The sequence below is a fragment of the Palaemon carinicauda genome, chromosome 22 (assembly GCF_036898095.1).
Source record: "Palaemon carinicauda isolate YSFRI2023 chromosome 22, ASM3689809v2, whole genome shotgun sequence".
NCBI classification, from domain to species: Eukaryota; Metazoa; Arthropoda; class Malacostraca; order Decapoda; family Palaemonidae; genus Palaemon; species Palaemon carinicauda.
In genome coordinates, this window is record NC_090746.1 from 19,805,641 (window position 1) to 19,818,844 (window position 13,204).

The window sequence follows — 13,204 nt, forward strand, 5'->3', positions numbered from 1 at the left end:
TTTCTGGTGTTTCTCAAGGACAAAGCGGAGATGTCAATCCCAGCCATAAAAAGGGGTTCGGGCTGCCTTAGGCCAAGTCTTCCTCCTGAAGGGCATCGACCTGGGGGCCTTGAGACACATAGCGATGATTGTCAAAAGCTTCGAACAGTCTTGCCCCCCTCAGGCGGGAAAGGTGCCCCAGTGGGACTTAGGCAAGGTCCGGAAGATGATGTGTCGTTCCCCCTTTGAACACTTGAAAGATATCATGAACAAAGATCTCACCCTCAAGGCCGTCTTCTTGCTGGCCTTGGCGTCCGATAAGAGAGTGGGAGAGATCCATGGTTTGTCATTCGACTTCTCTCACTCCGACCAGGTATCAGAAACCTCTTCGTTTCCACAGGTGTTAATAGGAAGCAAGTTTCGAAGAACACCATTTCCTTCTGGCTGAGACAAGTCATCGCTAGAACCTATGAAGAGGATAAAATGGCAGTGCCAGGCACTCCCCGGACCCATGACATCAGGGGTCTGAGCACCCCCTTGCCCTTTGAGAGAAACATGGCGGTGAGGCAGATCCTACAGACAGGCACTTGGTCGCACCAGTCAACCTTTACTGCCCACTACCTCAAGGGTTATTCAAGGAAATCCTTGGACGGGTTCTCCATTGGGACAGTCATGGCCGCCCTCCAGGCTGTGTAGCGGTAAGGCCAGAGGCTGTACCCAACGATGAACACATTCTTCGCGACTACATCCGGAGGAAATCGTCAGAAGAATTTTTTTTTAAGAGGTAAAATCTTAGATAATAGCGTAAGGTTGCGCAGTTACCCTCACTCCTGCACTCTGATAGGCCCCCGCATTCCATAGCCCTCTAGGCCCTACGTGCCGAGTCAAGTGTCAGAATAGCACTCCCGCCTCCTAAAGTATAAGTCTCCAAGAAAAATAGTTCTCGGTAAGTATTCGTGTTGGAACAAATCAAAAATTTTAAATAATTTTTATTTTTCCTAACATACTTAACGAGAACTATTTTTCGGGTAATGGCCCTCCCTTCCGTCCCCGAGTGCCATCCTTCCATTGCCAAGTTGGGCTATACGACGAACTTAATGAGGAGAATGGCCCAGAGAAGCAGTGACCTGCCCTAATCCTGCCCTCGGGCGCATTCTTTGGGGGGGGGGTAGGCCTATATAGAGAACGGAGTAGGGGGTAACGGCGCCAAAAACCTTGGTCGAGAAAGAGAGATCACCAAGTGACTCCAAGAAAAATAGTTCTCGGTAAGTATGTTAGGAAAAATAAAAATTATTTAAAATTTTTGATTTTTGACATTAATAGTTTATATAGGACATATCTGTTTTGACGCTGTTACTGTTTTTAGAATGATATATTGTTAGTTTATTCTCATCATTTATTTATTTCCTTATTTCCTTTCCTCACTGGGCTATTTTTCCCTATTGGAGCCCTTGGGCTTATAGCATCTTGCTTTTCCAACTAGGGTTGATCTTGGTTAGTAATAATATATATATATATATATATATATATATATATATATATATATATATATATATATATATATATATATATATATATATATATATATATATATATATATAAATATATATATATGTATGTATACTGTATATATAGATATATATTCCTGTCACACTGAACAGCAACCACCTGAAAACAATACTCTCCCACAAATATTCCAAACAAGTATGTAGTTAGGAAAGGATGAGGGAGTGGAAAGGGTTCAATCTGTGTGTGTGTGCATATCTATCTGAATATTTAGCTTTCAATTTTGTCAGGTTGTGTACACTAGTCAGGAATAAAGGCTAGAATTCTAGTCTTTGTTGGTTGGCATAACGAAGAAGGGGCTAAAATCAAGGTGGGAAGGAACTCTTTTACTGAAATATCCTAGGTGTGATTTACAATCATGTGTTTTACTCTTTGGTAGGATATACAAATGTTTTAAACTTTCACGTGGTTTATAGTTGTAATTGATGTATCTGATACTTCAAAGTGTATTGCACAGTATGTGGTAAATTTTGACATTCAGTGAATGTCATCGTGGCGAAGGGATTAAAGGTCTCAAGTTTGTATAGCCAGGGAAAATTCATACTACTTAAAACACTTGTGATTTTTTCATCATTAGGGAATGCATGAAAATTTTTATTTTTATATCACCCTGGAAACAATATGGAAACAGTATGGTCTTGACTGCAAAGGATTTAATTTGATATTTTTTTGCTTTTTTAAAAAGATCTTGAATATTTGGACAAAATAATGCTGAAGAATATTCTGTGACAATTTTTTCACTGGCAGAGAATGGAGTATTTGTCCGCAAAGCGATTCCTAAAAGAACAAGATTTGGACCTCTTGAAGGAATGTTGGTAGAAAGCTCTAATGAAGAAGATATTCGTCTTGGCAGTTTCACCCTTCAGAAAGATGATAGACTTCTTCTTGTAGACACTTCTGATGAAGGTAAGGTTATCTTTAAATTTGTATTATTGAACTTGTAACTTGTGTTTGTAAAGGCCATAATAAATTTTCAGAGTCATGGGTTTGGTTTTTATGATAACCATTGTACAGTGGTTGATACCTAGTATGGTAATCATAGAGCCAAGATGAGATTCAATTTATTCAAGTGCAACTAAACATTATCGAAAGTTATATTTAAAAAATAGTGTATATGTTTATACAAATAAAGAAATTATTAACATGAATCTTACCACTGAATAGAATAAGCTGTAGGACAGTGTTTAATTTAGTTTTGAAACTTATTGGATTAGACTTGTCAGCCGAAGATATATCACAAGTGTTTAAGGATTCCATTATTCATAAGTTCCTTGCAGTTAACTGTATTAAATGGAATTGGTATACTGTGGTATGTTTCTTAAGGAGCCGGGCTTATGAACGTGAGACTCGAATTGATATGAAGAGATTGGCTGTAAAAACTTGGTTTTTGTTAGCCTCAGTGTTTGCTAAAAAAAATTATCAAGCATTTCTAAGAACAATGGGTTTGGTCACAATCAAATGGGGTTGCTTTGTTTTTATTCCCCTGTTTAAAGCCAAAAGTTACATTAAAGTTAAAGGCCTTCATAGAAATTGCATCTTTTCCTTATGACTGATATAGGGGTTGTTGTGGCCTGATTGGTAACATCTCTGCCTGGTGTTTACCAGACGGGGTTTTGAGTCACGCTGAGACTCGTTAGTGCCTTTAGTGTCTGCAACCTTACCATCTTTGTGAGCTAAGGTTGGAGTGCTTTGCAGAGCCTATAGGTCTATCTATTGAGTCATCAGCAGCTATTGCCTAGCCCTCCCTGGTCCTAGCTTGGGTGGAGAGGGGCCTTGAGGCCTGATCATATAATATATGGTCAGTCTCTAGGGCATTATCCTGCTTGCTAGGGCAATGTCACTGTCCCTTGCCTCTGCCATTCATGAGTGACCTTTAAACCTTTGAAAGGATTCTAAGGGTAGATTTCTATATCCTGTTAGAGTGGTTAAAGTATATTTGATAGAACTGCTGAAATTAAGAATATAATCTTAATTTGTCTTGTAGAATTGTTTCTCTAATAAGCCAATGGAAAAAAATCTAATATCCTTTTCGATTGAGGGAGTAATTGTCCATGCCAATTCCTTATTGGACAAAGCTTTCTTACCTGGTTTCAAAAGGCATTGCGCATGATATATGAATGGTAGCCATTTTGCTTAATTATGTTCAGAATATATTTTCGGTGGCGGAGTCAATAACTCCTATACCAATAAATTTAATCAAATGAAATTTTAAGGGATTATTTATATATATATATATATATATATATATATATATATATATATATATATATATATATATATATATACAAGGTTTGTTTCTGCCATTTTTCATGTTCATACCTGCTATTGGCATGCCTTGGCTGTCACTTTTGTTTGTAAATGACAACTTTTAGCTAAAAAATCAGTGAGAAGCAAACCATTCCTAGAGTTTTACAGATATCCAAATCGTTTTCACGGGGTTTGATGGGTGTTACATGAATTACATTCATATCAATTTTCGTATTGATACTTTCAATAGAAAAGCCATAGTAGCAATTTTTTTTTATATCCACAGAGGCTGATTTTTGGCGGCGCTGTAAATTACTCTTAGAATACTTCACATATCTAAATGAAATTTTCAAGGATTTATGGGATTGATATTTACATTGTCCATATCAATTTTCATGTTGATATCTGCTATAGAAAAGCCACAGCAAACGTTCATTTTAGTATGGGTTGAATGATTATTTTTGACGTTGAGTAAATTGTTCCTAAAATAATTGTTTGATTTTTTTGGCGGCAGGGGCAATAGCTCCTATACCCATGAATATATTTAAATGAAATTTTAAGGAATTATTTAGATATGTATAAGCTTTGTTTCTGCCAATTGTCATGTTCATACCTGCGATAAACATGCCTTGGCTGTCACTTTAATTCGTAGGTGATGATTTCTAGCTAAAAAATCAGTGAGGAGCAGCAAACTACGCCTAGAGTTTTACTTATCTCCAAATAATTTTCACATGGTTTGATGGGTGTTATGTGAAATACATTCATACCAATTTTCGTATTGATACTTGCCATAACAAAGTCATAGTAGTCATTTTTTGTTATCCATGTGAGGCCGAATTTTGGCAGCGCTGTAAATTACTCGTAGAATACTTCACATATCTAAATGAAATTTTCAGGGATTTTTGGGATGGATATTTACTTTGTCCATACCTATTTTCATGTTGATATCTGCCATATAAAAGCCACTGCAAACATTTATTTTGGTATGGGTTCAATGGTTATTTTTGGTGGTGGAGTAAATTGTTCCTAAAATAATTGTCCCTAAAATTTCAGGGATTGATGGGAAACATAATTTTTCTGTTTCTACCAAATTCCATGGTAATATCTACAATTGAAAAGACATAACTATCATGTAGCCTTCTTAAATGTGATGTTAAATGTAGCAACATTACAGTGAACTGCGTGATAGTGAGAGACATCGAGAGACGATGCTGATCTCATAAATAATATGTCCCGAATTCAGCCAATTATTATTATTTTTATTATTATTATTGTTATTATTATTATTGTTATTATTATTATTGTTATTATTATTATTATTATTATTATTATTATTATTATTATTATCATTTTTATTATTATTACTAGTTGAGCTACAACCTTAGTTGGAAAAGTAAGGGATTTTGACATAGGAAAAATCTATTTTTGGGTGAGATAGCCCTGTCGTCACTTCACTAATTATAGAGGACTGAAAATCCATCTATGAATAGTGTATCTTATGATCGTTTGTTTACGCTTCCAAATATAGCTGTTTGAGACAACAACCCAAGGATATGAATGGACTATGCAAGTTTTTGTAAACTGTATCAAAACCTAAAAGTTATCATCACAGTCCCACTCACTGTGAGAAAGTATCTTTTGTTTGAAACAAATTGACCAAACAATAGACATTGTAAAAGAAATGCAAAAAGAACTATAATCTTTTATTACTTCCAAAAGCATATAAATTTAACAAGAATTGGTGCAACAATATTTACAATGTTGTGCAGAAAACAAGAGATGTTTATCCCAGAAATGTCTAATTGAATAACATGAAATCATTCCATATGATAAAGAAAAGAATATCACCTTTGACTCTTCACTATACATATAGTTTTTCGCACACTGTAAATTAGAAGATTATTCAACCTGCACTATGTGGACTGTAAAAGTCCTAAATATGTAGTCTTTAAGAGTCCATGCTCAACATTAATCACACTACTACCTCCCACCACAAAGTGTTTAATCTCTTCTAATTGTCATAAGTAATGTTTGAAAAACACTCATGAAGGTTTCCATACCATGTGAGTTTGTAATTCTTCGAAGGACATATGTTGGAAAAAGTTGAAGGAAGAGGCTACCTTCCTAGGGTCATGACCCGATTGCACACTATCTGGGTCATTACTTCTGTTAAAATAGGTGAGTTTGGACCTTAGCTGTTTCAAAGAGAGATTAGATCCTATTGTTTGCCCTTTAAAAAGTTGTCCGCCTTTAAAGGCCTCACTCTTTGACAGGTAAGCTTTAAGGCACAAAGAAGGGTCCTCCTTTAGTGGAACAATCTTCCAGGGTCCCCATCATTTTGTTGGGAGTTATTTTTAGATAGGAATGTAGGATCTGGGTATAGGTTTAGTTCTCCCAATTCCGAGAATTCAATGTGGCCATCATCCCTTGATAGCGCCACGATCTTGTTGTCTCTAGCACCAGAAGCCACAGCAAGCAAAAAGATTTATTTTTGAGTAAGATCCCGCAAAGAAGCAGATTAGTTATGTATTGAGGAGGCCAAGTGCAAGACTTTGTCCAACAACCATGAGATGGATTTGGGAGGAGTATTTGGTTTCAATTTAGCACAAGCCTTTGGGATCTTATTGAACAGTTCCCTGTTGAGTTTTATATGAAAAGCGTAAGTGATAGGTTTGGTCAGGGCCGATTTACATGAGGAAATAGTCGAAGCCAAATCTTGTTTGTGTAGTGTAATAAAGAATGATATACAGAAGTCCATTGTAATTGAAGAGGGCTTATGTTCTTTAACGAACTCCACCCACTTTTTCCAAGAAGACAAGTATTGCCTTTTGATGTAGCAGACCTTTATTCTTCTATAAAATTATTCCTTTCCTTAGAAACTCTGAATTTTCTTATAGCAGCTAGGGCGAGAAAATCATGGACAGAAGGTTTTTCGCTATCCAGGAGGAAGCGAAGACAGTCTTCTGTTGAACATTGTGAGACAGCAGTGGTGTCAGCAGAGGGATCTGGTGAGGTTTGAGTTCCAGAACAAGATGGTACCAATTGCTCTTGGGCCTTGGGGCCAATAGTGCTGCTGTCCCCTTGAAGGTCCGTAGTTTGTTCAGGACTTTCAGGAGGAGGTTGAACGGGAGAAAAAGATAAATGCGAGTCCACCAGTTCCTATCCAGTGACATCGCATCTATCCCTCATGCTTCCTGATCTAAATTTGGTGCAACATACTGGGGAAGTTTCTTGTTGAAGCTTGTCGCAAAGAGAGATACTTGCAGTTCTTGGACTTGCTCTAGAATGAAACAGTGATTTTGCATCTAGAGACCATTCTGTTTCCAGAGTCTTGAATCTTGATAGAGGGTCCGTTGTCACATTACGAACTCCTAAGTGAACCGCTGAGAGATGCCAATTTCTCCCCTTTGACAAAGAGAGAATGGCCAAAATTACATGGTTGATCTGTGGAGATCTTGAACCCTGTCTGTTGATGCAGTGGACTAACGTCTTGCTGTCGAGAACTAGTTTGATGTGTAATTTTTTCTTCTGGTTCCGTCTCTTCAGAGAAAGGAACACTGCCATAGTTTCCAGAATGTTTATATGAAATTTTTTAAAAGCCACTGACTACTGACCCTATATCTTCTTGGTAGGAGTATGCCCCCCCCCCCACTTACTCCGAGGTGTCCGTATGAATTGTCACTGACGGAGGAGGAAACTGAAGAGGGCCGTATGTCGACAAGCTCTTGGTAGTGGACCACGGCTTGAGCTGCTTACACAGTAAAAACGGGGTCTTGTGGTGAAGATCTCTCCGAGCATTTGATGCCTTTCTTCTCCAGACTCTGTTGGCATTCTCGAGTCTTGCATTTAAGATTGGATTGGTCACCGCTGCAAATTGTAGTGAGCTCAAGACTCTTTCCTGATGATGTCTGGTGATCATCTTCGACTGAAGTAAACACCTGATTGAACTTGCTTGCTATTTCCTTCCTCGTGCCCTGAGGTAGAGAGAGGATGTGTGACTTCAGGTTGCAGTGCAGGCCTGGCCACTGGAATTCTTGAGCTGGAGATAGCGCGGACTTTTCGAGGGTGATTTGGAAGCCCAGGGATTGTAGAAATTTCATAACTCCCAGAGCTGTTAGAAGACATTCCGACTTCGTTGCAGCCCAAACTAACCAGTCGTTGAGGTATATCATCACTGGAAGACATTTGTTCCTGAGTTGTTGAACAATGGTCTCGACTAGTTTCGTGAAAATCCTTGGAGCTGTGCTGAGTCCGAAGGGCATAGCTTTGAATATGTAGGCCTTTCTTACTAGTCTGAAACCAAGGTAGGGGGAGAAGTGCCGACCTATCAGAAGATGCCAATAAATATTGGTAAGATGTATGGAGACTGTGTAGGTCCCCCCTGGGGTGGTAGGGTCCGTATTTGCGAAATAGTTAGCTTCTAGAACTTGTTGTTCAGAATGAACTTGTTTAGAGGGGATAAGTCCAGACTAGTTCGAAGAATGTTCGAATCTTCCTTTTGCATGCAGAATAGCCGTCCTTGAAAGTTCATGGATTTTGTGCAACGTATAACTCCCTTCCGGAGAAGATCCTGTACATATTCCTTCAAGAATGGGGTTGTGGGTTGGAAGAATCTCTTGAACTGTGGGGGGTTTCTGTCTTCATTTCCAGCCTAGTCCTTTTGAGACTCAGCTGGGAGCCCAAGGATTGAATTTCCATTGATCCTTGAAGTGATAGTCTTCCCCCTACCGGAAGCTCCTCATTGTTGTTTTGAAGGACCTGCTCCTTTATGCGATTTGCTTCTTATTTCTTCGCCCCTTAGATTGGCCACCTTTTCCAGACTTTCCCTTTCTACTTGTATTTTTCCCTTGACCTCCGATAGAGTGAAACGTTGTAGTGGTCAGTTCGTAGATGGCATTGAATGCCAGGGATGTGTCACGTACTGCTGGGAACCGTGTGCAACGTTTGGGGATTAGTGGCAACTGTGGCTATCGCAGCAGGAAAGGTTTTCTTGCCCTTAAAAGGTCTCTTAGACTTCTTGCCTTTAGGTTGAGGTGCTCCTTCGGGGGTGAATTTCTTCTTAGAGTACATGCCCCATTTTGCATTAGGCTCTTGTTCTTTTGAGCCACCCTGTCTATGAACTCTTTAATCACCTTTTTGGGAAAGAGATCTTTTCCCCAGATGTTTGAGTCAATCAACTTTTTGGGCTCATGCCTAATAGAAGCCGCAGCTATGATGTGCTCTCCACGCTCTCTCGGTTAAAAAGAACGCATGCAGATCCCTACGGAAGGTAGGCAGATGGGTTTTCATCAGAACTGGGAAGAGGTCGGACTTGAGTAGTTCCTAATCAACACATCAAGGTAAGATTGGTATGACAAAGAGGCAGGCAGTCTGTCTTTAGTCTCCAATTCTGCCTTTAGTAGGTATTCTGAAATTCTGGGCAGTTTCTCATTTAACTGCTCGCCTCCAATATCTTTATTCAGTTTTCCAACTGTGATGGTATGTTGGATATCTTCCCAACTATCGGAGTCATAAGAGAGGGCCAGCGAGGTTGACATTCCTAGGATTGTAAAACAATGTTACACAACTGACTTGTCTCTATATCCTCACCTTTACATCAGAAAGACAAAAAAAAAATGTTCACATGTTGGCCATCCCCATTTAATCACAGTTATCAGGGACAGATTTTTCAGTAAACCACACATTTAGTGGAAAAAATCTTATAAAAGTTCAATAATGTTATTACAAATGTGTGTGCAGCATAGAATTGTCCTCCTACAAACTTACTGCAAGAATAAACAGATTCTTCACAAGCATCATTTTACAGGTCCAGACAAAAACCATGGTTCACAAAACAACACAAGTTGATTGTTAGATAATTTTTTCAGGATCTGTTTAGGCCTACACTCTGGACAGTCAAAAAAGATTTTCCAAAATTCCTCTTGACATGAACGTTTAAATTTTCAGTGAAAGCGATCATGAAGCAGAACATAATTTTCGTCACCAATATGATAAATGTCAGTTCAAAACTTCAAATTATTTGTAATATAATGAACAAAGCAGACGTTCTACAGACGCTAACTCACTTTAAGTTTTTCACATTACAAATTATGCTCATATAAGGCAAAGTATAGGTCTCTTGGTTGTATTTACATTTTATAAAGGGCAACTTGACTGGATTTAGGGCACCTTTCATGTTATCGATGAAATATTTCCACAGATAAGACACTTTTTATGATACTCACATGATAAGTGTGGAACTGCTAAGCCGCATGACAGTAAGTCTCGCTACCATCTCCAAGCCCTACAGGGAGTAGGGCGTGCTGCCAACCACCTGTTAAGTGAAACAAAAACAGTTAAACATTATGAGGGACTTGAGGTACATTATATAAAAGCAATGAAATGACATCTGAAATTAATTCATATTTTTCCTAACATCCAAAAAATTTAGATTTTTCCACACAAACCCCTTATCATTATTAGATCGCGAGTGGGAACCAGTGATATAGAGTAAGTAAGTTATTATATCCGATGGTGACAAATCTCGTACATAGCTCAAGTAGCGGATCCACAGCCTCGTAGTGAAGTGTTTAAGATCTTCTGTAGTCGCATTGTGGGATATCGCTCTAGACCAATGGTCGAGCCATGAATAGGTTTGTATTGCAGACATTGCTGCTATTTCCATGTTCATCATTTCTGAGCCTGAGGAACGGAAGAGAATGTAGGTAATCCTCTGTCTGGGCAGATGGAACTAGGCTATTCAAGTTTTCTGGGGACAGTAATGGGCTGTGAAAGTCCCCAGAGGGTGCAAATAAATTTCACTGCTTAGACGGTACCAGAAGTGGTAACCTTAGGGACCTGTTGGCTTTAAGAGAATTCTCAGAGGCCAAAAAATGTGTTTTTAATAGGTTTATAGTCTCTCTAGTTTGTCTCAAGAGTTTTAGTCTTGATTTGAGTTCTGGATTCCATGCTTGTGTCTGAATCCTACCTCCTGATTTTTCCTCAGTGACAAGTTTCTCTAGGGAAGAGACTGTCATATTCTCTAGATGATGGATGAGGCTCCTAATCCTCGTAGCTAGATGCGTATATGATATTGACATAGAGGTTCCAAGAGGGTTTACATCTGTTGGGTCTACTCCAGTGCTTACATAGGGAACCCCTGTAGGGTTAACAATAGTCCTGTGGTCAAGGTTATTAGGGTTATCTAATTCATCTCAAACGTCCTTCCTTTCTCTAGCCATAAACACATTGAGGCGGGATAAGGAGGCGGAGAGAGGCTTTGAGAAACTTTCTTTGCTCAACATGTGCAGCCGAAGTATGGTTTTTTCACAGATTCGGTTTATAACAAGCGAAACATTTATCAACTGGAAGGCCTATGCTTCATCTTCAACGCAGACCTTGTCTACGCTTCTTAGTATGGTTTACTCTCAAGTCAGATTGGAGGTCCATTATATACGAAGGGTAGGCATTTTCTTTCCCATCTTTACCTCTCAAGATTCATGAAGAGGAATTCCCTGAGTAGATGGTCATCATTCATGTCCATGGGGCCATTTGGGCTTCCACCCTGATTTCTTAGGGAGGATGTTGCAACCTTAATGTGTTGCGAAGAAAAGTTCTCACACGCAAAACTAGCATATGATCTGTCTTTGCTGGGAATACCTTGGGATGAGTTGTAAGCTTGTCTTGTACATGGAGAAAATTCTCACGCAGAAAAGTTTGCAAGTGATGACATCATCACGTGTTGAGAGGGTGGCGCGTACATCTTTGTGTGGATGAACAGTGATCCTCCCTGAATCCTCCTGACAAGCTGTATTTTGTGTGATTATCCTACTCTTGTAGGTAAGAAAGGAGAGGGTAAGTTAAAAGGAATGTGTAGTTTTGGGAATCTCTGGTGTGTGGACACAGCTGATGTGGTCCGACCACCCTTATCATGAGCCTCTAAAGATCTCTGAAGACTGTAGAGGAGACCTGAGCTTAGGTCCCCTTAGTTATAAGGCAAACCTATTTCGTGAGAACTTCTTGGGAATTGCAAACTTTCCTCTTCCAACATGGTTGCCTCATGACTCGGGTGGAAAGCTGTCTCAAGAGTCCCTCCAATAGGAGTGTCTTGTTGAAGACGCCTGTTCATTTTCCGTAATCATGGTTGGTGTGCTGGGACCTGGCTCAAGGCAAGAAATTTTCACAATTGCCGGCGCAAGGTCTCACTGTGCGTAATTGTCACTATTTTGGATATGTGTTGTTTGTAGATAGACCTGAAAAACTAAAGGGAAGTTCTCGCCGCATGGAATGAGATTCGTCTCTAACTCTTGTTTGGAGGAGATGTAGCAACAAAAAATCTCTGAAAGGTTCCATGGGCAAGAAAAAAATATCTCCTATTGGGAGGAAGTCCACTCCCAACAGTATTTACATGGAGATTCCCTTGAATATTTTTGTCTAGGCAAGAGGGACAAAGAGGATGTGTATCTATGGCTGTCCTAGGCAGAAGTGTAAATACCGTGGTTTCTAAACATAGCACTCACTCGTAACTCACAGATAATGAATAATAACTCAATTGACCACGAAGTATGGAAAAAACACAAGTCAAGAGAACTGAATACTAAAAGGGTAGGCGAGATGAATGCGAAAGGCTTGATCGTAGAGAGGAAATTAGAGTACAACCTCTTCACTTCGTGACCAGCAGTGTTGTGAAGAGACGTCAGCGATTGTCCTTTTGCTCCTTTGCTCATGCGCTGTGTTTACCCAGCAACGAAACATGATACAATCAACCATATTTTTTATTGGCCGGTCATAGAAAACATAATTAGTAATTACCCCATATAAATGACTGAAATTTGTATCCGCATAGGAGTAATCAACTTTTAACTTGTTAGTTTGAAGCACCACCATCAGACAGGAAATGATATTTTCCATTTCTTTCTCTCACATCTATTTCAGTTAGCTCATAAATCAATCGGACCTGTCATCGCTTTTCTTCCATTCTAACTGTGGTGATTTTTTTCACAAACGAAAGAGGAATGAAAATTATAGCCGGACATATTTCATGGTCTTATCTTATGCTATGTTTAAAGAGAGTTCCTTGAAAAGAGTGGAAATTATTCTGTCAAGAAATAAGATAGAGGAAAACATTTCTTTGTAAATCAAACAAATCAATGTCAGCTTTGAGAAGAGGTAGCTAAAATTAGAAAAAGCCAGTTTTTCTGGACAGAGCTCTCTTATACAGGAAAGAATGTTACATTATTCATTAAATTCACCTTTAAATAGAATAAGCAAAAAATATTGTGAACTACAAAATCTTTTTATTCTAGTTATTTCAACTTAAATGCTTGTAATTTATTATGCAGGAAGGAATCAAATGATATGCTGAAAATAATTAAATAAATATGATGAAAGAAGAGAAAATAAATTTGAGGGATAGCAGATTAAGATTTAATGA

The 13,204-nt window shown here is 38.8% G+C and overlaps 1 protein-coding gene across 1 annotated transcript in view; it reads left to right on the forward strand.

Annotated features, from left to right (window-relative positions):
• The window catches only part of LOC137616354 (uncharacterized), a 335,573-nt gene that overhangs the window by 148,538 nt on the left and 173,831 nt on the right, over positions 1 to 13,204 (forward strand). The window contains exon 9 of the mRNA XM_068346014.1: positions 2,293 to 2,451. Within this exon, the coding sequence (XP_068202115.1) occupies positions 2,293 to 2,451 (159 nt within the window). The remainder of the gene's footprint in view (positions 1 to 2,292; positions 2,452 to 13,204) is intronic.